At 43.6% G+C, this 25,310-nt stretch overlaps 1 protein-coding gene across 2 annotated transcripts; it reads right to left on the bottom strand.

Moving 5' to 3' along the window:
* On the bottom strand, nucleotides 1-24,228 carry ehbp1l1b (EH domain binding protein 1-like 1b). Of its 2 annotated transcripts, XM_029518531.1 has the most exons (23): nucleotides 23,714-24,228; nucleotides 20,878-20,935; nucleotides 20,701-20,796; nucleotides 19,939-19,992; nucleotides 19,622-19,800; nucleotides 19,093-19,211; nucleotides 15,393-15,549; nucleotides 10,580-11,077; nucleotides 10,183-10,287; nucleotides 7,798-8,901; nucleotides 5,756-6,610; nucleotides 5,032-5,209; nucleotides 4,377-4,525; nucleotides 4,221-4,269; nucleotides 3,567-3,891; nucleotides 2,735-2,805; nucleotides 2,568-2,616; nucleotides 2,421-2,473; nucleotides 2,001-2,121; nucleotides 1,621-1,720; nucleotides 1,457-1,530; nucleotides 1,260-1,374; nucleotides 1-1,074 (listed from the first exon to the last, which is right to left on the bottom strand). In XM_029518531.1, the coding sequence occupies exons 1-23, from the start codon at nucleotides 23,815-23,817 to the stop codon at nucleotides 987-989; spliced, it is 4,701 nt and encodes a 1,566-aa protein (XP_029374391.1). In that variant the 5' UTR covers nucleotides 23,818-24,228; the 3' UTR covers nucleotides 1-986. The 2 variants fall into 2 exon arrangements, with proteins under 2 accessions (XP_029374391.1, XP_029374392.1); XM_029518532.1 differs by lacking the exons at nucleotides 5,756-6,610; nucleotides 7,798-8,901; nucleotides 10,183-10,287 and having other exon boundaries at nucleotides 23,714-24,219.
* Nucleotides 24,229-25,310: the final 1,082 nt, after the last annotated feature.

The following is a 25,310-nucleotide window of genomic DNA, read 5'->3' as shown; positions in this document are numbered from 1 at the left end:
AAGTGTAAACAACAAACCAATATTTATTGTCATCATTAACATCATTCGTCTGCATAAATAAAGGTATACAGTGTGAAAGGCATACAGTGTTGATGTAAGGCATAGTACCACTTTCAGCACAGCTCAGCAAGCATGCATACAGTAGTTCAACACAGTCGTGAGGAAACAGATTCAGATCTGTGCTCCAAGCAGGCAACACAACCATAACAACATTATGGCTGATTTAAGGCACTCGGACTGTTACTTCAAATAAATACTTTAAGCCACTCCAATGTTCAAGAGCACTTTAACTTCTAACATCTATTAAAGAAATCAGTAAAATATTGCAAATAAAAGGAAATACAAGCTTTATCAAAATGTCACACTGGGTTCACTCTGCAGTTGAAAACGTGTACCCTGTACAAACATCACTGTGAGTTTGAGACCAGCTCACAACTTGCCATGCAAATTTAGCATTTTAAAATGTTTTGGCATGTTAACGCTTATTTTTTATATGCGCATGACATAAGCTCTTGTAAATTACTCACCATCAAAGAAAGATATTTAAGCACATTTTAATTTAACAAACACACAACCAAAAACAAACAAACAACCAACCAACCTGCAAACAAAACAGCAAACACTGAATGATCGGAAGAAAAAACACTATTTGTGCAATAGATGTACAGCAATCTGACATATTTAAATAAATAAAAACAGGTACATTAAACCAAAAATAATACCCAACTATTATTTTAAGACAAACTGAAAATAATTAACTTTGATATGAACAAACCAAATCTGTATCTTTAAAGAGGAAGACAAAATTTAACGCCTCAATGTGGCAGTTCTGCATGAAAATATAGGCACTTAGAAAACCAAATATGAAAATACAATCTCCAGAATTCCTGAAAGTTTTCTTTTTATCTTGTGCACCCAAATTATGAACAAGTTACACAAATATCACCATTTGTGACTGCAGTATGTGCTTTTTCAGTCATTTGTGCTCACTGGAGGACACATTTGTCTTTGTTGCTGTATTTTCTCCTCCTCATCTCTAGACCACGCTCAAGTCGTTCATCCTCTTCTAGAGCCCTACACAGACACACACATATGACAATAGAGTGTTTATGAAATTAACTCTTTTGCAATTGTAAACCTGAAAGTTTCATTTGACTAGTATAATGTAGATATGCATCAGCATTTTCTTCTTTTTGCTGTTTCCCTCCTGTGACTTTGTTTTGACTTTTACACACAGCTGCACATACACACACTCTCACCCTCTCTCCTTGGCATCGATGTCTCTAATGATTTCGTCCCGTTGGTTGACCAGAGACACGAGCTCTTGGAGAAGCAGCTGCTCCCTCTGCTGCTGAGTGTACGACTTTTGCCAGTCTGCAGGACAAAAATGTATAATAAATATATTTTTACACATTACATCTTTTACTTAGGTGCACAATTTAGACTTCTTCCTAACCTTCTATAGCCATGATAACTCTTAATTCTCTGGTCAGCAGCTCAAACCTCCTCTCCAGGTCCTGCTCCTCCTGCCTGTAGATGCAGGCATGAAGTAGAGTAAGACAAAGGGTGTAGCATGCATGTAAGTACATATTTATTCTGTTTGTGCACCAAAAGTCTTACAGTAGCTCCAGGTGGTCCTGTCTGCGTATCAAGGCATTCTTCTTGTTCACCAACATGAACCACTCCTGGATCAGTCGCTCCTCTTCATCACGGTCACTTCCTGTATAGATCGAAAAGAGAGGACAGTTTGTACACAGCTGTATAGGCACTATGGAAAATCTGCATTGCTAAATATCTAAAAATGTGTATCTTATAATATCTACCAATGTTTTGGTAGAAATGGAAATACAAACCAGATAATTAAAATTTCCTTTAAAATGCATTAAAAAATTCTTTCACACTGAAAGTGAAATAAACGCTTTAAATTTGACTTTTCAAGTAAATCCTAATAGCAAGATCCTGAATTGTTTGTTCTACCTTCAAATGCGTTTGAGACTCACCTGTTTCCATGAGGCTTCGCAGACGTCGCTCCACAACAGCGGCTCTGCTGTCGATGTGCTTCTGCTCAGTCTCCAGCGCCGCCAGCTCGCTCAGCACATACTGACTGGTGTCCTGCAGACACTGACCACAAGCCCAATCACACACACAAATGCACGTGAACATACACGATGTCAGACAGTAAAAAAGAGAAGGAAAAAAGGAAGGGAAGAGATCCAAAGAAAAAGGGAGGAGACAAGAAAACAAGCAGAGGAAGAAGGTCAAAAGATTAGAGAGAGGCTAAAAAGATGGAAAAAGACAGTCTGTGTATCCTGGAATTAAAAAAGTAATGGAGTTGTTCAAGATGCTCATCTGTTTTGATTTGATATTAAAACTGAAAGATGCACAGAAGATAATAAGTAAGCGGGAAACACATAACTGACCATTGTCTCTCCTTCTTGCTTTGGAGGCTCTGTCTCTGCTGCAGTCTGCAACTCTGCAAAAACAAGCACAAATGAAAGTGTAGAAAAATATTAGAATGAAGGGAAAGAAGCTGCATTGAATTTCTTTTTTTGAAAGTGTTTACACACCAGTGTTTTTTGCGTTTTCTGATGCAGAGTCTGTCACTGTGTCTTCATCCTGGAGGTCACATAGCAACACTTTCAACAACAAGTTCATGCTGTTAAAAACATCATTTTAATCCTGATACTTAATACCAATACTACACTTTAAATAACCAAGTGAAAAAAGGTGTCACCTGAGGTAGTCCAGATTTGACTGTTTTGACCGTTGACCTTGGAGGTGCGACCGGAGTTGTCGACTCATCCACTAAAAACAAATAAGAGCAACAAATGAGGGCAACCTCCTAAACTATACAAAGGCACTTTAAAAAGTAAATATTCAGTGAGCAAAGTTTAAATGAACTGAATGTATCATTCACCAGGACTGGGGGGTGTAGTGTAATAATTTTTCATACAATCACTGTTATCAACATTTGGTGAATCTAATTATCTCCAAACTGACATGGACAGAATAACAAAACGGATCTAAACTTGGTATAAAATATCTTGTTCATTCATCATTCATTTCAAGAGGCTGATTGAGAAATGATATTTTCAGGAGCTCTAAAATGAGAACTTCAGGGTTTGAGTTGGGGTTGTACGGGGAGAAATACTTCCATCCAAAACATAAAGTTTATGACTATATCCTTCCACCAGTAGAAAAAAACTTCCATTGAATTCAAGCGTGACATTTCTGTTATCTTTGGAAACCTTAGGAAACCGACCAGAATCTTAACTGCGGCGCTGTGAACTTGATTTAATGACCTGTTTGTCCTTCTTTCTTGTCTCCCGTGCTAAAACTGTGCTACTTCACATTCCTCAGTTCCCTGGAGACACATAAATGCTGTCCCCTTTCCTCTTTTCTCTTCTACTGTCCTGACTTTACTGTTTTTCTTCTCCTCTCTCTTTTCCACCCAAAACAGCACATCTTATGTATGTCATACTCTGAAGTAATACATATTTGCTTGAACAGTTTGTTGAATCTGCTAACAGATCTAAAGGAATCAAGAGGCTATAAATCAGCCTCACCTTTAGGTACTCGTTTGGTCCTTGGTGGCGGGACGACCAAGGCGTTGCTTCCTCCTTCCTCCAGACTCACTCCTTCATTCAGCCTGGCCATGCAAAAAGCAGCGGCGTCGACATTGGTGGGAGCGGACCCAGAGAGGGCGATGCCGTAGCTGGACTGGCTACTGTTGTGCTCTATCTGCAGGACGCTAAGCTCCTGATTGGTGAAGTGTGAGCGGATCTGGCTGAGGTAAGTCATGACTATGAGCCTGTCAGGGACAGACAGAAGAACCATGTCGGACGGCTCCAGGAGACGAGAGATACCCAGTGCCTCGAAGCCATCAAACGCCTGATGTCAGAAAGGAAGCACATCATCAGTAAAGAGTAGAGCGGCTCGCCTCTCTACACTGGTTCCAGTGTGTAAATAATGAATTTGAGAATTTGAAAAGAAAGATTTCTTGATGACTTAATTCACAGCTATAGCTAAAGCTATATCACAGGAAGATACTATGAAGTAGAATGATCCAACCATTTACAAACAGCTGCATGTGCCAAACAAATCTTTCTTTTTTTCTGGCTATCTATCGACCTATTGACACTGGTTAGGATCCAACTGCAGAGAAGACAATGGACAGTAAATTTGTCATGAAATTTGACGAGTTTAAATGTCCTCCATACCTTTTTGTTGTTCAGCTTGATGCTATGAGTGTCTAGCTGGTCAAAATCTCTAATGGGACAAAAGCAGTTGTAGAATATGAGAGCAAACACAATTACAACATTTACATTTAAAGGGTTCAGATTCTGAAGTGACAAAATAAATTGTAAATGTTTTACATTTTGTCTGGATGGAAGTGATGAAGGATGGCACAGAAGGCCAGGCCATTTCTCCACGATGTACTGAAGTTTGTGACCTTTACTCCCCGATACCCACTGGTGATGTCCTGGCACCACTGGAGCAGTGACTGGCTGGAGTTCACCAGGCCCTGGTGGTGGTGGAGGAGGAGGAGGGGAGCGAGGAAGGGAAACAGTGTTGGTTATGTCATGGCTCTAACCCTAACCCTAACCCTATGCAACCGGTGGCACGCAGATCATCTCAATCAAGACTTGCCAGCCAGCTGATCGCTGGATTTTACCACAATTAAATAAAGTCAAGAGTGAAAGAAAAAAATCAAGTCAAATTCTGATGCTTTTGGCCACAATCCTCTACATCACAGAGAGAAGTATTATGAGTTTTCCTTTAAGACTACAAAAATGAAGAAAATCTCTTCAGCAACGTTTTGAAAACGTATTTTTTTAAGGGTTTTTTAATGTTCTCTTATGGTTCCCTGAGTTTTCAACAAATCCAACCAACTAGAAGACGAAGAGAAGCACTCATCATGAGAATAGGGAAATGTGGGCCCTTGACTAAGTTGAATCGCCCTTTTTTACTTTGCGTTATTTATTTAAGCATGTCTGACGTCAAATGAGCATCAGTGTGCTGAATATTTACCTCAGCTGTGTTGTCCTTCCCATCAGCCTCCTCTCTGACCGTTTGAACCGGATCGGGGGTCTTGATATCTGTGGTTTCTTCTTCTGGTAACGTGGGAAGCCAGGATGTCTTCACCTCACAGTGATGGGCAGGCGTGATATCAACACCATCGGGGAGGTCAGCTGGTGGGTGTTTTCGCCTAAGGCAAGACGAGACATAAAAAAATCGACAAGGTGGGTAACGGGTAAAAGATCAGACCTTGTTTAAACTTTAGCGGAAGAAAGGAGGTCATCTAGCAGGCTGGTGTCAGCATCAGCATCATCAAGGAATTTCAGATTTGAGCAAGACGCATGCAAGTGTTTTATGTGACGAGGGCAGATCTCAGCGCTGACTCGATGTTAGAAGGCATGATGGGAAACGCCATTCAGGAGAATGGGCAGTGAGATTTGAAGCGTAATCGATTAAACGCAGGTCTATGCTGTTTGGAAAATGTTTCAATGCCCCAGAACCAAATTTTGGGTATTCAATTCAAAACAGGCAGCAAAATTCACACACCAGCTTTTTAAGACAGGCCATGTTACAGTCTCAGACGTGACAGCCACAACATTTTGAGTCCTGCTCAATAAATAAAATTATCTGGACTTGTTAAACTGCTGTAACTCTGTCCTATGTTTCCGCATATCATACTAAAAACACATTCAAGGCGCAGCATCATTTTATAGGTTGATGCCTCATGCTGACTTACACATCCTCCTCTCCCAGTGGCTCTTCCGTCTCAGCTAGTGATATTTCCTGAAGAGTGTCAAAGTCGGGAGTAATCGAGTGCAGACTGTGATCAGTAAGCTCAGCAGGGATTTCTAATTGGCTTTCTGGTTCTATGGGGTCGCAGTCGATATCATCTGGGACGGGGAGAAGGCGTTTCAGTCTGTGAGGGCTGGAGACAGGTGATGTCTCACCAGTCATCAAGCGAATTTTGGCCAATAATAACCTTTCCTCCTGTCTGAGCTGCTGATCTTTGGTGAGATTTTGGTGACCAGGGGTGTGTGTCTGTGTGCGGACGCTGCCTCCTGGTGTAATGTCACGCTTTATTGGATCCTCAAGTAGATTTATGTCCTTCATTTCAAGACTCTTGCACGGATCTGTGGCTGTATTTTGTTTTTTTGTTTCATAACATGTCTTGTCATTGTGCATGTCAGTGCGTAGCTTAGTGTGTTTGAAGTCAGAGTGTATGCTAGTTGTACATGCACTTGAAGGGAGGGGCCAAGGCACCACTGATGACTGAACAAGTTCTGCCTCCTCATTGGTTGCCACTTCTAGACTGTGGCCAGCTTTTGTGTCATCACTTCTCTGTCCTTTCACGGGCAGATTTTGTGCCTCACTGTGTAGGGAAGCAGGTTTGACCCCAGTTGTCAGATCGATTCTTTCCTCTTGCTCAGATACTGAAGCGGTGTTAGGATGAGGATGACCAGTCTGACTGGTTATGGTGTTAGGAGGTTCTGGTTTATTTGGCTGACTGGCAGCAGAGATCTGGTCATGGGTTTGTTCACTGAAGGGGAATGAGGAGGGCTTCTGGGTTACAGCATGGGGCAGGAGGCCTGAGCTGAAGACAGAAAAGAGAAGTATTTTTGACAGAACGGCAGCGTCCTCGTCATGCTCCATTCTCCTGAGGCACCACAATCATCTCACGCAGCCAGAGATCCATCCTGCTAAGATCACAAAGATCTGAACAGATTCAAGCCCAAAGGTTTATGAAGAACTGGGTGTTGATCGTAAAAATGAAAAATGAAAAGAGTGGAAAGAGTGGACTCAAACAATCTGTCTTCCACAGTATCCAGACAAAAACCAGCCCATGCCACCTGACATGCTTCTCAGCTGCAATGAGGAATGAACAAATTCGAGAAGACTTGTGATATCATTTGCCACAGCACGGTCACAGTCATGGACAGAAACACGTGTAGACAGACAGCTGCCACAGCGAACTCTTTTAATACTTAATGGACTATCGGGACAAACATCTTTCTCCCAGCACTACTGACACGAACAACAAGACAAGACAGATTCGGTGCGTTTTCTCTGAGAAATACATACCAACACTCTAAGTCAGGAGTTTTCAAAGTCTAGACCAACCATGCTTTGGGGGATGTAAACAGCAAAAATGTTATGTTATGATTAATTAATGTGAATTACTGTGGGCTACAAATTGGATTACGCAAGAATAGCAAATTAGCTATTAACAGTTATGTTCTTTTTGGATTTATGAGTGTTTATTTACATCTGCTCAGTTATACCCCCACTTATTGTTTGTCTTGATGGTTCTATAATTATGTGTAATATGTTTGTTGTTCAGATTTGACTGTGTTATGACTTGGAGAGGAAGGAGTGGGATATTTGAGGCAAAGTACAGCATATCTGTTACCAAAGGTTTTGAATAAAGTCATTAACATGGCACCATTCAAAGAGGAAATTCCACTGTCGTTTATAAACAACACTGTAATGATGTTGCTTTGGGGAGATACACATGCCACATGCCAACACGCAGGTCTTTGATGAGAAAGACCTGCAGGAAAATACCAAACCCTCAATAAATGAGGGATGCTAATGTTTAGTGACTATTTCCCTGCAGACGTAATGAGTCATGGTTACTGAAAGCAAACACAACAAAGCAAAATGCGCAGTCCTCTAATCCACGAGGCAGCAAGCAGATCTCTGTCATACAGCCAACTCCCCCAGGGTTACTCACCTCGCTCCTCCTACAACCATGTTTACGTCTCACCCTTTTTTACTCACCCCGCTTCCCCTTCCATGTACAGCTCAGCCAACCAGATGGAGCCCAGATCCTCATGTCCTCTCTCATACTCCACTTCCTCATCATCCTCCTCTTTCTTCCACACTGGGATGGCACCAGATTTAAAGTTGGGTTTGTTTGTTTTGACTGAATCAGGTTTATTTGTCGTTATGGCTGCAGAGAATGAAGTAGGGTCAATCACATTCGCTGATTTGGGATTCGATTTGCTTTCTGAGTCCTCTTCATTGCCCTCAAGTCTCTCATCATATGCAATATCATCCAGGTTTGCTTCTCTCAGCGGGGGACAGTCAGCAGATTGGAGATTTATTTGCACTGATCTTGAGTCAAAAATGATATCTTGTCTCCGTTTGTCTGTCTGCCTTGTCTCTCCTTTACTCTCATCATCCCTTTCGATCTGCTTGTCCTTCTCTACCTTTTTCTTCTTTTCTATTTCCACTTTTGTTGCCCTTTCCTCTTTTTCTCTTTTCTTCTTTTCCCCCTGTAGCCTTTCATTCTCCTCCCTTTGCTTCTTCTCTATCTCTTCTCTCTCCTTTTCCAAGCCTTTTCTTGCCTCTTCCTTTTCCCTATCCATCCTTTGTCTCTCGTTCCTTTCCATCTCTTCCCTCTCCTTTGCCAGCTTCTCTCTTTCCAGCTTTTCCTTCTCCATTCTCTCTTTCTCTTTTTGCTCTGCCTCTTCCTTCTCCTTCCTTTCTCTCTCCTCCCTCATCATGTTTTCTATCCTTTCTTTCTCCATCTCCTGTTCTCTCTCTTTCTCCTGCCGACTGGCCGCCAGTCGCAGACTTGCCACCAGACCGAGCCCTCTTGACTCCACGGAGGGTAAGCTCTCTGGTTCCTGAGATACTTGAACATTAGAAACCTCTTCACTGATTGTCTGATTTTCTGTTGCATCAGAGAAGGCTACAGGTGGAGAAATGTCTGCAAGCGGCTCATCATCTGGCTCAGAGGAATATAGAATCTCTGCATCCACTCCACCGATAGACAGCTGATCTTCATTGCTCAAAAGGCCTGATTGTCGTGCAGGGTGGTGTGTTTGACCTGCATCAGTGGTTCCAGTGATGTGCAGGATGGAGGCCACTGTCTCATAGCTACAGGGACACACGAGGGACAGAAAGACTCTGAGAACAAGCTAACCCCAAGATGACCTGCAGAATGACCACAGCAAGCTCTGGACAGTGTGGCAGAGAGCCAGACAGCATGCTTGATTAAATAGGTCTTTCTCAGACTTTGTTTTGGTGCTTGTCCAAAGTGCAGTATGATAGCAGGCAATAGCAACTTTTAGACCATTCTTTGTTACACTAAGAAACAAACACGCTTTCTTCCCTCCTGCCGAGTCCTCCGATATTTACATCACCATTAAGAACAGATTCACTTTCAGCCAGGCATCAGATCAGAGACAGGTACACAGCTAACAGCTACCTACATCAATACTGATCGAATCTCTTTGACACAGTGAACGTAACACCATGCATGTAAGAGATTACAGTGGACAACAACCGAATAAGCAAAACAAACACTCATACCAGCACAAAAGCGTCACCCAAGAGCTGGTAAAGCAGAGATGAATGCTTTCTTTACAGGTCCAGGTTGCTGCTTGGCAAACATTGAATAAAACAGATTATAACATGCTCTCTAAGCAGACTGGAAGTGACGGGCATCACTATCGGAAAGTGCTGAAACGTGCGGAGGCTAGCAGGTAGCATGCTAACTTCAGCAGAAGAAAATACACAACAGAGAGTTTACAATGGTCCTGCTTTCCGCCTGCGGTGATGGCAGAGTGGCGTTCGATGCTCAACTCTTAACGTTTAATCTCAAATGGTAGGTAAACATTTGTAGATGCCAACGCTGATTCTAGCAATATTAAAACTTTAAAACTAGCCAATCTTAAAAATGTCTCCGTTATTAAAGACCAATTTGTTGCACACACTGCAGGTGAGATTTCCCTCAAAAACACGTAGATCTAAAAGAAAAAAACTGTCATGCTTAAAAATGTGTCAAATATGATAAAATACCTCTGAATACAATGACAATATAACAACAAGTATCAGTTAGGACTGAAACAATAATTTGACTTAAGCAGCATCAGTTTCTATCACATTAGGCAGTCCATTTTGACGTGATGTCTGACAGTCTATGTCATTATTTATTGTCTGTACTTTGAAGGATAGGACTAACTTTGGTTGTTATGTATTTCATTACAACTCATGTCATCCCACAGTGTATCTGGTCAGTGTTGAGGGATATTTTATGTATTTGACAAATTATTAAATGGGCCACAGCCTCCCAGTCTGTCTTTGTTTAGTCTACAAAACGTTTTTTCACTCTGCGTGACTAATGATGAGACAACCATGGCCGGCAGAGAGACTCACCCTCTGTACAACACCCCAGCTACTGCTGACATGAAGCCACCAGATGCCTCCTCCTGCTGCTCTGCAACACACACATCTGCCTCTCTGTCTGCACATTTGTGGGAGCTACCGCACACAGAAACACACAATTTTTTAATCATGTGAAAAGCTTGCTTCCACTTGTATATTCAGTCTAACAGCATAGACAATGGCTGAGATGGAAAGCATTGGATGAGGTTAATTGCAGCTGCAGAGAAGCACTGGTTAGGCTGCAGCACCACAGAGGAACATTAGACAGTGTGTACAGGTGTGAGAGTGTGTGTGTGTGTGTGTGAGTGGATATATTTGGTGGTTTGTGAGTGAAGAAGAAGATGGCACGCCATGCTGCAGAGAATGCAAGGAACCTTTGCTGACTCACCCCCCCATCACACCCTCCTCCTGCTCCTTCTCTTCAGCGCTCTCACTACTTCCCATCCCTCTTTCTTCTGCCGTCTCCGCTGTGGTCTCCTCCACAGCTGCCCACAGCTGCTTTTCTGCCTCGCACACCGGCTCCTCACCCTTGACCAAACTCTCCTCACCATGAGGCTTACTGTCCGCAGGTTCCCCTTCATCCGCCCCCTCCTGTTCTGGTTTCCCCGATGGCTGGAGAACTGGTAACATCCTCAGTCCTCGTTCTGGTTTTGAGGGCGCCTGTGGCTCCAGCACCAATGCAGTTCGCTCGCTGGCTGGTTTGGGGGACACCTCGACTGATGTTACTATTTCCATCCTTGATCTCTCTGGATCTCTGGGTTCCTCCTTAACTAATGATGTAGTGGGCTGAGCAGGCGATGGCGGCACTATGTGATATGTTTCTAAGTCCTTGGCTTTGACTGACTCCTGCTTGACAGGAGTGTCGGCAGCATCTTCTCTATGTGAGCTGGGAAGAAAAATACAGAGATACAGCTATTAACGTTTTAAATAGCTGAACGCCACAACAATAAGAAAACAGACTATAAGCAAACCCATGAGGCAGGCAGATCAAGAGTGAGAGTAGACACACACACCCCCTCATCCATTCTTACCCTCTGCACAAAGGTTTTGCAGAGATTGTTTCAGGTGACTCTTTCCCACTTCTCCCTTCTAGCACTTTCCACAGAGGAATCTCTGCTTCACACAGCCTCTTTGGAGGTGGCTCCAAGGTAAAGCCCTCTAATGTGTTTTCCTGAACAGAGGGCTGAACGATGGAGCCTGAACGGGCACCAGATGGAGGAGTAGACGTGGAAGATATTTTCTTTTCTGGGACACCAAAGTTTGACAAAGAACTTTCCTTTATAAGAGAAGGTTGCCCCAGACTGGAGGAAGGTCAGAGGAAGGGCAAATGTGGGAAAAGGAAGGAAGGGACGGCATGAAAAAGATATCAGCAGAAGATAAGATAAGATGGACAGACTGAAACAACACACACACACACACACACACACACACACAGTAGGGGTGAGCGATACCATAAAGATGGCACACACCAACAACAGTATCAATACTTCTGCTCAAAATTAGAAATGTGTCATGATTTGACCCATGATTAGGTGAATGCACCAAGTGGCTACTACATTTATGAATGACGGCCAAGTTAAAAAGCTCACACAACAGAAGCAAAGCCACATATGTCACACCACTGGGAGGAGTGTTAATGAGCCCAAAATCAACCTCACTATTGTCAGTGATCAGTCAGTAGTATCAATGCTTGATGTGCTCATCCCTACAACACACACTGCACAGATAATCAATGTCTCACAGCAGAGGATCACAACTTTGCTGCTGAATTGATTGATTTTATTTGGTGATTAAGAAAGCAGACAACACTCAACACCCACAGTGAAGTGGTTATTTTTTATGCTGTAACTCACCGGTCTTTGTCGGAGTCTACGGCAGCAGGGCTGTTAACTGACCGAGAGGCCGACTGTCTCCACTGGGACTGGCTGAGAAGTTGTGAGGGCAGCTGACTGGACGTGACGCTGGCTTGGTTGAGGGGAGCGAGGTGGGAAGTAGCAAGTGAGATGTCGGTGTGTGTGTTTAGCTGAGAAAGCAGTGAGGAGGCAGAGGAAGAGGAAGACGAAGAAGAAACCAGAGTTTTCATTTTCTGCTTGTCCTCATCTGATCTGTTGGCCTCCAGACTGCAGAATGGCGCTGCTCTCACCTCCGTCCTCCTCCTCTCTTCCTCCTGCTTCTTTCTTCTTTCTATCTCTTCTTTCTCCTGGTGTTTCCTTTTCTGTTCCTCGTCTTCCTTTTTCCTCTCCTCTTCCTCCTTCATTCTTCTCTCTGCTTTTTCTTTTTCTTCTCTCTTCATCCTTTCCTCCTCGTCCCTCCTTTTCCTTTCCTCCTCCTTTTTCCTCCTTTCTGTCTCTTGCCTCCTTTGCTCTTCCTGAACTTGCATGTTCTTTCTTCTTCCCTCTTCCGCCTCTCCTCCTCCTCCTTTTGCATTTTCTCCTTTTCTCTCTGCTCCTTTAGGAGCGTCTCTTTCCTCCTCTCCTCTTCCTCCTCTTTTTTTCCTCCTCTCCTCCTTCTCTTTCTCCTCCTTCAACAGCCTCTCCTTCTCTTTCTCCTCCTTCAACAGCCTCTCCTCTTTCTCCTCCTTCACCGTCTCTTCTCTTCTCTGTCTCCTCCTTCAACCGTCTCTCCTTCTCTTTCTCCTCCTTCACACCGTCTCTCCTTCTCTTTCTCCTCCTTCAAACAGTCTCATCCTTCTCTTTCTCTCCTTCAACCGTCTCTCCTTCTCTTTCTCCTCCTTCAACAGTCTCTCCTTCTCTTCTCCTCCGTCAACAGTCTCTCCTTCTCTTCTCCTCCTTCAACAGTCCTCTTCCTTCTCTTTCTCCTCCGTTCAACAACTCCTTTCCTCCTCCTTCAACCGTCGCTCTCTTTGAGGAGTCTTTTGAGACTTCTTCCATTTGCCCTCTTTTTCTCTCTGCTTCTTTGACTCTCTTCTCCTCCTCCTCCATCTTTCTTCCTCTTCTCTTCTTCTCCTTTTTCTTTCTCCGGCCACTCCTCTCCTCTTAATTTTCTGTATCCCCTCTCATTTTTCCTCTTACAGCGTTTTTCCTCGCATCTTCCTCTTCTCTTCCGCCTCCTGGAGCTTCTTTTTCTCTTCCTCCTCCTCTTTTTTTGTTCCTCAAGCACTCGCTTCTCCCCCTAATGTTCTCCTCCTCCTCCTCCTTAAAGTTGGTCCTCATGAATTTCTCTTTCTCACCGGCCCTCTCCTCCATCCTTCTGAAGTTTACTTCCTCCGCTGCCTCCAAAGCATTTCTTCTCCTGCTGTCTTTTCTTCCTGGTCATTCATCCCGCCGCTTCCGCGTGCATCTCTTACCTCCCTCAACTTTCCTGCTTCTCTCTCTTTTCCTTAAGGAGCCTCTCCTCCTCACATTTCCTTCTTTCCTTCTCCTTTTTGACCTCCTCTTCTTCTTGCAAGAGCCTCCTCTTCTCCTCCTCTAACAGTCTCTTTTTCTCTTCCTCGTGTTTTCTCCTTTCCTCCTGCTTCAGGAGTTCTGCTTTTTCCTCTTCTTCCTTCCTCCTCCTTTCCTCCTCTTGCTTTTTTAGGATGTCTTTTTCCTTCTGCTTCTCCTGCTCTGTCTTCATCACTTCCTCTTTCCGCATTGCTGCTCCCTCTAACTGCTCTGTCAGTGATGGCTTTTCCCCAAAGGTCTTTTCATTGGTTTTTTGTTCAAGACTGCAGAACAGATAAAAATTATTCCTTAAGCCTAAATCTCACTGTGGTCACCAGACATCACCATCACCAGTTCAATTGTTCTTATTTTATTTATTTTTACTTTCTAGATCTTGTTTTTGTCTTTGAATATAAATACTCACCCCCGAGGGCACCTTTTGATAGTATCTTGCTTAGAGTCATCCTCTTCCAGAAACAAGCCCCCTGACTCTTGACTTCGATTAAACGACTCAAAAAAGAAGCTGTCAAAGTCAGGCTCAGGCTCAGGCTCTGCCAGAGGCACCTTTTCGGTCTTAGAAATACAAATAATGCTCTGCGTCTCATTGGCAGGCTTTTTTGAATCAATTTCCCTCTGAGCATTTGCCTGTTTAGGAGCGATAAAAGCTGCCACAACATTGGTGTTGGGCTGCAGGGGGGTGGAGGTCTCACAGCTGGAGAACGGCCATGGAGGGGGCGGGGCAATGATCAGTTCTGAGCAGGATTGGGTTGGACTGAGGACAGAATATCGAGGGTCAGGCTTGACAGACAAGAGGGTGACACTTCACAAGGTTGGGCGTGCAGGAGGTGAGGACAGGAGGACAGGCAGGTCACACAGCAAGTTCAAGACCTGATGATTATTTCACTGAACGCAACACAAGGCGGGGTACAAAACACTCTCCGACTATTACCATGTGTTAGCCTCATGGAGGAACAAAGCAATGCTGTGAGGCATTGATAAACTCTGGATCAATAAGTATCCCAACACTTCATCACAAACAGACGCCCTGTTAGTCAACCACACGTGTCAGCAAGCTGATGCACCACTACAGAGAGTCACTGTGAAGACATTTGGACTGGAGTGAGTGTGATGAGGTGCCAGTCAGCACTGAAGAGGCCTCATTGCATTGCAATCACATTCTGCTATCTCCATCTGTGATGGACTCTTGTGTCGCTACCAATACATAGATGACTGATATTAGAGCAGCTATTAACTGGAAAAAAACGTCCATCTGTGCCACTTACAGAGTATTAGTAAAGTACACCTACAGTATGAATACGGCAAAACAACACAGAGCTATAGGGAGTAGAATCAAATTATTCCTTCATACTCAGTTCAAGCTAAATATGTATAGTGTCTTTATATTTAGTGTTGGCTTTACACTTACTGCTGTTTTTAGCTTTCAACAGAACCAGGATAGATATGGTAAGCAAAGATGCAAACAAATATGACAGTGGTAATAACCTTCTCATCTGATTTTCCTAAAATTTGGAACTGCTCCTTTAAGCAGTGATGCCACGTCAGTCAGGAAGAGAGTGAACAAGTTTCTTCAGCTTCATGAGTCATTTCTTTGACATGTGGAGAAGAAGAAACACAAAGGAGAAATCGGAGCCTTCTGACTGACATCATCTATGCTATGTCTCATGAGTCTCGGTAGGGCTGCCATCAATCACGATGATGCTGACACATTTTCTCCACACACAAGAGCTCAAGGCCAAACGTACTGTTAGGGAGCCAAACCAAATAATCGAGCATTGTACACTTTTGTGATGACCTCACCTGATCCGTCCTGGTTTGTTGTCTGCGACGGCTGCCCTTGAGTCTTGTCCTGGTCTATTTGGCTGGGTGGATTTTCTGATGTTGGCCACATCCTCACCTTGGCTCAGAAGCCTTGGAGATGCTTCCTTGTCTGCATGAGTCACAGCAAGTGTCGAGCCTAAGGAGAGGAAGAGCAGGATCAGCCAACAGACTCCACACTGGGGAGTCGTGTTTGTAAGAACAGGAGGAGTGTTTGGTTGGACCTGGTCTGTACATGAGCGCTGCTTCCACATGACACAATTGTTTCTGAACTTAATGGAGAGGCAGTGACAGATGAAATGTTTGATGGTGTACCTGACTGGTATGAGCTGATCTGAGCAGGATGAGCAGAGGGAGAGATGGTGATATGAGGGTGAGGAGAAGAGAATAAAACAGAGGTGGAAAAAGTAGATGAATGAGGGGGTGAGGAGTGTGGAAGAGAGGCAGGGAGGGTTGGAACTACAGGGTCGCAGAGAGCATCAAGATCGGGACTGCTCAGCAGAGGGACAGGGGTCATGTCCCCGCCAATCAGAGCAGTCTCAGATGTCAGCCACGCTCCCAGATCATCTGATGAAAGCAATAAAGAGATGAGATGGGAAAAGAAGTGTGCAGAGGGGATGTTTTCAGATGGAGAATGGAAACAAAACAAATGGGAAGAGAAAGAACATTTACAGCACACTTGGTTGGTTACCTGACTCAGGAACAGAGGGGTGAGATTTGGGGACAGGGGGTGTTGAAGTCAGAGGGGGGGCATCAGTGGAGAAAGGTGAAGGAGAAGACGGGCGGGCAATAGACTTGACAATCTGAGGTTTGAAAATGTGGGAACGAGCTAGTAGAGAGGACAGAAAAGAATTAGTAACAGCAACAGTAACAGAAAGAGTTTTAACACATTTGGAAAAGATAACTAGCAGCATTCATTTTGTGTGGACCGTGAAAACAGAGGCAGACCAGAGACTGAAGTAGGATCATCTACAGCTTTGAACCTCTGGGGGGCGTCGTTGATACAACAAGGAACTGAGAGTAGAGAGGAGAGCAGAGAGGTTTTAGAGACAAAGAAAGTACAGCATGATTAAGAAAAATGAAATGTATGGTCAGAGAAAGGCTGAAAGGAAAGGAGAACAGCAAATTCTTATCATGCAGTTTACTTATTCTCAGACAACAGATGTGACCTATATCTGTCAGGAACAAACAGATGTTCTTAGTTTGACAGGCAACTCAAAAATCCATCGTTCAACTCAGGAACTGAGTTAAGTCTGGACCTCTGAATATACTGCTGAATGAATATAAAAGTTGGAGCAATAACTACATAACCTCAGCGGTCCTGAACTTGGTGAACAGTAAAACAGCTGTTAGAATAATCGTTTTGGTAACAGACCACTAAAAGCACAATAGCATCAGACTCACCACGGATCATGCATAGACCTTTCTCACAACACAACATAAGCACTGCGTAGATAATGCATCAGACGTAGAAACATGCAGAAACTGGGTCTAAGCAGACCAACACATGTAAAGAATCAGTAGAGGAAAGCAGCAGCATGTCTGTCTGCCAGCATGCCCTCCAGATACCTATTTGCTGAGTCTGACTGGAAGATTCTGGGCAGAGAAGGAGGCTGAGAAACGGTCCGGGTGAGTGGAGGATGACAGGACGAGCGCTCGGGGGGGTCCAGGGGTGGGTTTTGAGGGTGCGGAGGATTTGGTGGAAGGAGGCTGAGAGGCATCAGAGATGGGCTTATGTGTCGACTTGTGAAGGACTTTTGGGGAGCTGCTGATGACATTGTGATGGTCTTGGTTGATGCTAATGTAGGGGAGGGAGGTTTGGGTGTTAAAGTAAATGTCAGCTGATGTTCTGGTTGGCTCCAGGGGCAGGTTGGATGGTTCACCTTGGAAGTATTGGATGAAGAAGGATTTGTAGGGACAGAGGGCAACCGTTGAAGGAGGCTCCTCTGGGACAGAAGGTAAAGTATATGAAGGTCCAGAACTTTTCAGAGACTCCAGGTTTGGGGCAAGAGGACGAGACGACTACTAGCATATTTGAGGATTTGGGTAATGGAGGACTTGAAGGAGACACGTCAGAGGGCGGCAGGATGGTTGAGGCACTTTGGAAAACTGTACTTAAAGTAGGAGCTGCTTGGACCTGGGAGCTTGATGGTTGCAGGTCAGATAAAGCAGGAGGCTCAGGAGGAACAGGTCAGTCATCTCTTATGTTTGGACCTGGGTGAGGGCTGAGGGGAGGGGCCTGGCGAGGGCTGGATCTCTATTTGGACAGGAGCAGTAGAAAAAGGGTGTCGGGTACGACGGGGTGAGGGGCGAGGAGCGATCGGCAGGGGAGGGCGAGCAAAGGCGGCAGAACTGGGGGGACCGCTGTCACGTCCAGGGGCTGACGGATCAGTGAGTAGATTTTAAAGAAAGAGAAGCAATGGAAAACAAACAAAAGACAATGACTTGAAAAGGAAAATCGGATCACTATCGGCATCCCATGTCAGTTAATTCTGCTGATGTTGTGAGGATCCTCGTTTGGTCACACGACTCGTTAGTTTGAGTGAAACCACAAACAAAATGTGGAACCGTGACGGAGCATGAATTGAATTATTCATGACTGTCAACTTTCCATGTCTCCTGGTAACTGATCAGCACTGCAAACTACAACCAAAGAGAGCCCTCAACACAGAATTTAAGTTCCAACATGCCGTTTTGTTTCAATGTAAGAGGATCATCACATTATAAAAGAAAACTAGAAGCAGATACACATTTCAGAGCAAATTTGGTTCACAAGCCAACACTGCATGCTTTCTGTGTACAGTTCTCCAGTATCACTACATTCATGGACTTTTTTGTTACTCGCATCATTTTGTGACTTTATTTTCAACTTTTTCAACAAGACTCCTTGTCCTATAAAAAAAAAAAACTAAAGTAAAAGTTAGGTATTTGAACCCATTTTTAGGGAAGTCACTTTACTTGTTTACTTTAATGTCCAACTTTCAGTATTAATATGTCAATATATACTTCTGCTGTGCCACATGACAAGGCCACGACACAACAATATGCTGAATGTCACAATGACATGGGAATGAAAGAAATTTGTATCTGATTTATTCTACAAAAAAGAAACATCATGGTCAATTAGTCATTGGAACTGCTGTTACACTAAGTTTCCCACTTTTCATATTTCTGTGGACATGATAACTGTGTCACAGCTCCTGCCATGCATATAAAAGAATCTACAGAACATTTGAATACGAGTTGTTCATAGCCAATCATCACAAGATTCCTGATAGCGTTTAATGTCTAGATGAGAAATGCGTGGTATGCAGAGAACTTGGTCATGTGGTAAGAACAGGAGAACAAACGGCAAGAGTGTGTGAAATGCTGGAATATTATTGAGCCTCCCCATAACAGATGGAGGGAGAGAGAGCTTGTCACACTTCCTTTTACTCTGAAAGAGAAAAACAAATGACAGGAACAAGGAAGAAGGGGAGGGAGCTACCTGAGGCAGGACAAGTGGGTCCGGTGGAGTTTTGTTTATCAGGTGGTGGGGGAGCAGGGCGATTTGGGCGAATTAAGGTGTGTGGAACGACTGCAGCACCCAGAGAAGGGAAAAGAAGGAGAAATGGTCCAGGAAAAGGCGGCAGAGGTCGGCAGAAAGCCAGCGTTGCAATGAGCAGAAATAATTCAGACTTACCTGTAGCAGTGACAGACTTCTTGTCCTCTTCTTCATCACTCTCATTGAAGTCATCCAGGTTACCAATGTCTGAGGGTTTCACGCTCATGAGGCTAGCCAGACTCTGCATGTCTTCATCCCTGAGGAGCAAAGATTCAAATTTATCACACTGACGACTCCCCAAATATGAAAAACTCATTATGACACAAACAACATGTGATTTGTTGATACGTTCAAACATTTTAAATAATTGAGGGATGATTCATTTATAACCCCCTGAAGACTTAAGGCTTATTTTCAGCTTCACACGGATATAGAGGAACCACTTGAGTTTATGTATACTCTCAAGTATGAATTGCTGAAGCAAAGAGTCAACATGACTTTGGTGTCAGGTCATATTTAGGTGATAAACACGGCAGCTGTTAATTAACACATTGACATCATTAAAAAAACATTCTGTCCCATCTTAAAATACATAATAACAGAAACCGTCATAGTGCCAACACTCTGATGCAGTGAGCTGGAAAAGTAACAACAAAGCACCACTCACGTGGCTTTTCCTTCACGGACAAAGACACATGACAGTGAGAGCTTGAGCGTGGCCTCAACCACTTTGACAGAGAGCGGCTTCAGCTTCAGTGTCAAGTCAGACTGGGTCGGCGTGGGACTGGCAAACTTCTTCAGGTTAATATCAGCCGATGCCAACACCTTACGATGCCCCTTGTTCTCCTGAACATGACCAACAAAACAAAAACATGATATTTACTGTTTTCAATCCCATCTTGTCAACATATAAGAACTGCATGATTTCATTTCCACTTGGTGATTTAACCTGGTCAGATGCTGAGAACAGGATTCTTTACTTACCCCTTCAATGACAAATGTCCACTCTTTGTCCTCAAACTCATCAGCATTAGCCTCCTAAAGACGTGAGAACAAGAATTTATTTTTTTTTTTTTAGTAAAAACTTTATCTAAACATCACCTACAGTATGCACGCTATCGCTTGTCCATTTGTTTCAGTTTCACACAAATTTTAAGCCAATAAATATTCATATTTTATGAATGAATGGATTTTCTCATCATGTAACATTACATATTGCTTCAGAATCACTATATAGAGTCACAGAGAAGTGAAGTTGCAAATAGTTCTATCAAGTTCTCTGAAAACTTCAGTGTAAACACTGGTGGCCCACAAGGCTCGACTCTTGGTCCTCACATTGTCCATAAATATAACATATAAGCTTCTTTTAAATTCAGGACTTTGTCAAAGTCAGCGTATTACTCTTATCCATACTCCCCATAGTTCTCATTTTTTAGTTTTCTAAAAACTTTGTTTCACTTTCATGACCCAATGAAGCAACCTGAAGTTCAAAGTTAGAATTAGGTTAGAGTTACTGTCTACTGAGTCCGCTCTGATTGTTTAATGTAAACTTCACTTTTGAGTAGTTAATGTTTATGTTTATGTTTATGTTTACATTTATAAGTTTTTACTAGTCTTCTTTTTCATTCAATCGTTTCTGAATTCTGAACTAGCTTTTTTTAAATAAGTATTGAAAACTGAATGTGTTTGTTGTTCATTTGTGACCTCTCTGTGAATGTATATATTGTAAATAGTGTGTTTTGGTACCTTGAAGAGTGTAACAGAGATGTCGATGTTCTCTGGGAACGGCCACACCACCATGCCCCTGTAGGGGTTTTTGATTCCAGGCTGCCAACTGTGGAGCTGTGCAACAAACAACGCATTAACAACATTGTGTGTGTGTCTGTGTGTGCGTTACGGGGTTGTGGGGGTCAGTGTTTTCACCTTGGAGCACATGCGCCTGTTTCTTCTTGTCCACACCACCCTTAGCTTGTCTGGTTGCCTGCACAAATGTACAAACACCGATCAAAACACAAATTTCCTCGCGCCATTACGGAACAATTATAGTTGTTACAGACTGAAAATTTGCAGAAAATAAAAGCTCTGAAAACCAAACAAAAAGAAAAGGCTTGAAATTAATCAGCTACGGTTGTCAAATAAAGTGGACATTGTATAAATGAGAAAACAGAAGGCCTGACATGAAGTCTCATGACTGTCACTGCTGGATGAAAATGCCTTGAAGTCAAAGACAAGGCGCTGGTGTGTGTGTGTTTAAAAATAATACAGGCAGCTGCAGGTCTGTAAATATGCCACCCAATCCATGTACAACAGGTTTGTGTTAGTGCTGCCGGTGGCTGGCAATTTGTATGTGTGTGCGTGTTGATAACATATTAATATGCTGCCATTGTACTCTGTCGGTTCGGTGCACAGGACGTAAAACAGGAAGCTGCACAGTCATGTGACCTGTGTTGATATGAATGTGAGGCGTTCTTCTTGACAGGAAGGAGGAACCCCCTTTAGCAGCGAACGCACAAAGACTCACACACAATTAGACTCCAAATAACGGAGCAGCACAGTCTGAGCTGTTTACTCCTGGTTATCTTTCCCCTTGTCTTTACAACCACGTCAGCCCAGATGGACGTTCAACAAAGTTGTATAATACCGTCTCAACTCAGGTTTCACCGTGTTCATGTGCTGAAAAAATGCTTTGTGCGAATGTATGTTTGTGAGGTGTATTTGTTAGCAGCAGGGTGGGGAACAAATGAAAGAAAAATTAAAATAGGAGACATCAAAGATTTGTTGACACAAAAGCATGAAGACAACAACATCTAGTAAGCGTCGTAACAATGGGCAATGATGGAGGGCTGTGTCTGCTTCTACATGAGTGGTGTAATGCAGTTTAGTAACATGTAATTATCGTTGTTCAGCAGACAATAGTTCGTGATAATCATCACCCTCCTCCGTGCTGGGAGGTTTTCGTTTTGAAAAAGCACAGGATCAAATATCTGTGACACTGTGGTGCAGGCAGTAAAACGATCTGACTCACTCATGTTTTTGTCATTTGGAGCAATGTGACATAAAAATAATCCCAACACTAAATATTCAACTATGTCTGTGCCACTTTTCTGTCCCTGTCTCTGTCCGCAGCTCATCATTTTTCGCTGGTGCTTGGCTCGCTTATCTTTGGCTACTTCTGTGTTTTTGTTTCCGTTATTCAAAACACTTGTTGGGACTCTCTTTCGGGAGGCCTTGCTCCTCTAGATTATTGACCTCCCATTGTCGATAAATCTCTAAACACAACAGGAACACCGCATTGTAGTTACACTTTTAGCAGAGATACAGGAGCAACATGTCTTAATCAATGCCTCAGGTTGTGTGTCAGGTTGTGTGTGTGATCTGTCTCTCAGAGGGTCAACGGTCCCACATCATAACAGCAAAACCCACAAAAACACATACACACACACACACACACACACACACACGCCACATGTAGAAAACAATTTCATCACCTCTTATGTTTTGGTCTCTGACACTGAATAAGGACGATTATTCAGAATAGGTTCATTTTCAAAAAGTTACCAGACTGAAACTTTGGGTTCATCTCCAGAGTTCCCTTCTCTCTGTGCGGTGAAGACATCCAGTGTTTACACTGATTTCATCATAGTGTCAAGAGGGAGTTGTCAGTCTTTCTAAATCAGTGTTTCTGTTCCCCTCTCTGTCTCCAGACAAAGGCAGTGTTCTCTGCTGCTGATCAAACCGATATTTTATTGATCAGAGCTTTGGAGCCTCTACAACAACAAAAAGCTAATTTGTGTTTCTTATCTTGCCGCTGACAAGACTATTACGCAATTATTCCACCATTTAATGTAATCTGGAGAGATAAGAAGATGCAACAAGGGTCCAACCTGACAGGAGGGTGAAAGATTAAAGATATGGAGAGACCTCTCCCTAATGCATCGCCAGCCACCTGTGTAGACTGAGGTCAAAAAAAAAAAAAAACATGGCGGTGACCTTTGAGCCCTAAAACTAAACAGTGTGATTTATTTGATCAGCTTTATGGTGTATCAGAGGTAAATAATGACGCCATGCCGCCTCACCTGGCCTACTCCCAGCTGTTCTGTGTAACAGGAAATTGAACAGGAGGGTAAAAGCCCAGCTAAGTTTGAGCTGCAATATAAAGTAAATAAACTGCCCTTCTGAAATTAATTAACAGAAAAGCACGTGGGCTTTGGTTATTATGTAAAATCGTGATGCTGTGAATCTTATTAAAAGCACACAGCTTGTAGCACTTTGTCTGTAATTGGTCTGAATATTCAGTTTAAATGGGAAGTGGCAAAATAAATAATTAAAAATTAAAAAAAAACAGGACACTGACAAGATTACAGTTTTAGGATCAATTTTTAAATCAGTCAGTATAAGCTTCACATTGATAATGCCCCACGAAACTCTCCTTTAGTTCTGGTCCAAAGAGGCTGATTAAACAGCAGCGATAACGGTAATAATCCGAATGATGGGAGGGTTTTTTGTTTGTTTGTTTTACTGAAACACAACAGTTTGATCGATAGGCTGGGTCGGGAATTGAACCGACAACTACCCTGGATGCTTCCAGCACGTGCAGACACAAGAGGGCCGCCCCCATTATCCTCAGTGTAGCGGAAAGTCGGACAACATGAGAACCAACATGCCTGTAGAGGAGCCTTATAATATGAACACACCCGAAAGTCTGAGCATTTACGCCTCAAACTGTGACAGCTGAGGCCGTACGCGTCTCCAAACTCACCATTTCTTGGTGCACTCCAGCACCAGTTCCTGGTACGACGCCACAAACTGAAACCTAGAAGCCTTTTTGCCGACTCGCTGCAGTCTCTTCCACACCGAAGTCATAGCTGGGCAGACTGAGTGAAACACAACTTCACCGGGAGGACCAAGAAGGGAGACACACACTCCGGCGCACAACAGTAATAATCCAACCGAGTCCGCTGCTTCTGCGCCTTAAATGGTCCTCTTCTTCCTCTTCCTCTCCTCTTCCTCAGTCCCTGCGACTGCTGCTGCTGCTGATGATGATGATGATTAACTTCACACAAGCTGAGACTTGCGTTCATTTGTTCTGACTGATTTTCTTTTAAATGAAAGATGTCGTGTTGTACCGAGAGAAGGGGAAAGGAAAAAAAAACTGTACTAACAGTTTATCAGCGAAGAGGAACCGAATCCGCCCAGCTCATTGTTTCTGACACAGCAGTCTGACATGAAGCTGAAGTTTCTGCCACACAGCAACTGCACTGACAACTTCTCTCCCTGTCTGGCAGTGATCCACATGTAGACAGCCCAGCCTGGTGGGGGGTTTGTTATAGGTCTTCAGCCTCTAGAATGAGTTCACCCTCCCTCTTTGCTTCAGCGACACAGGGAGTGAGAAATTATATGCAAAGAGTGTCAGCCGGTGATGCAGCAGTATGCAAAGTTCAATATCTGGTGCTCTATAATGGCTGTCTAAGGAAGCAGTGTTCAGTCAGAGCCATAGACTTTGATCCCGACTGCCCGTGTCACTGGAACAGTCTTATCTGCTTGAGACTATTTCACTTAATCTGCTGCAGGCGGCGAGCTCCTTGTGTCTCTGTGTTTTGAAATGTGTTTTCTGAGCTCATGGTTATAAGGCGAGTCACTTCCTGAGGTCCGGCTGCGTCATCCAGTCCCTTCCAGAAAACTGTTTCATCCAGTTAATTACAGAGGAATAGTTTCCATGGAGAGAAAGATAGAGGGCCAACCAGACTGCAGCCTGTGTGTGTGTTTGTGTGTTCAAGCCAGGTCAAGGCGTAGGGATTTTCCTCAGTGAGAGCAGGAGTGTATTTTTAGGTGGGGGAACGGGGCCGGACGGATGGACAGAGGCAGCTGGAGGTGGAGGAGTGCAGGGGAACAGCAGAGGGAAGCAGGGACAACTCTCTCATGACTCAGAGCTGGCCTAATGTTACTCTGCCTGCTCTGAGCACACTCCCTCCCCAAACGTATGCACCTAACAATCTGTGAAGTGTATGTGAATCAGACCCCACCGTCTGCTCTCCTCTGTTGTGTCTTGCCTTGGGTGAATCCTGCTAGAGCTTTTGAGTCTTTTCTCAAATCTGAGGCATTCTCTCACTTTAAGAGCTGATCTCAGCGTCCAGTGTTTTCCTAAGTAAACACCCTCACTAATACCTTATGGTCCGCTCCAACTTTCCCTGCTCAGCTGAATGCCTGTTTATTTTAATAATTATACAACGCTAAGACTTCTCATTATAGCTGTGGGGTTTGGTAATAACAGGAATTAAAAGGCTTGGTGCCTCGGTATGGATGAACAGCGAACACATCAAGAGGCAAAAAAGGTGTAAAAGTAAAGAGGGACAGGT

Source organism: Echeneis naucrates, chromosome 14 (assembly GCF_900963305.1).
Source record: "Echeneis naucrates chromosome 14, fEcheNa1.1, whole genome shotgun sequence".
Classification (NCBI taxonomy): Eukaryota; Metazoa; Chordata; class Actinopteri; order Carangiformes; family Echeneidae; genus Echeneis; species Echeneis naucrates.
This window is presented reverse-complemented; position numbering and strand designations above follow the sequence as displayed.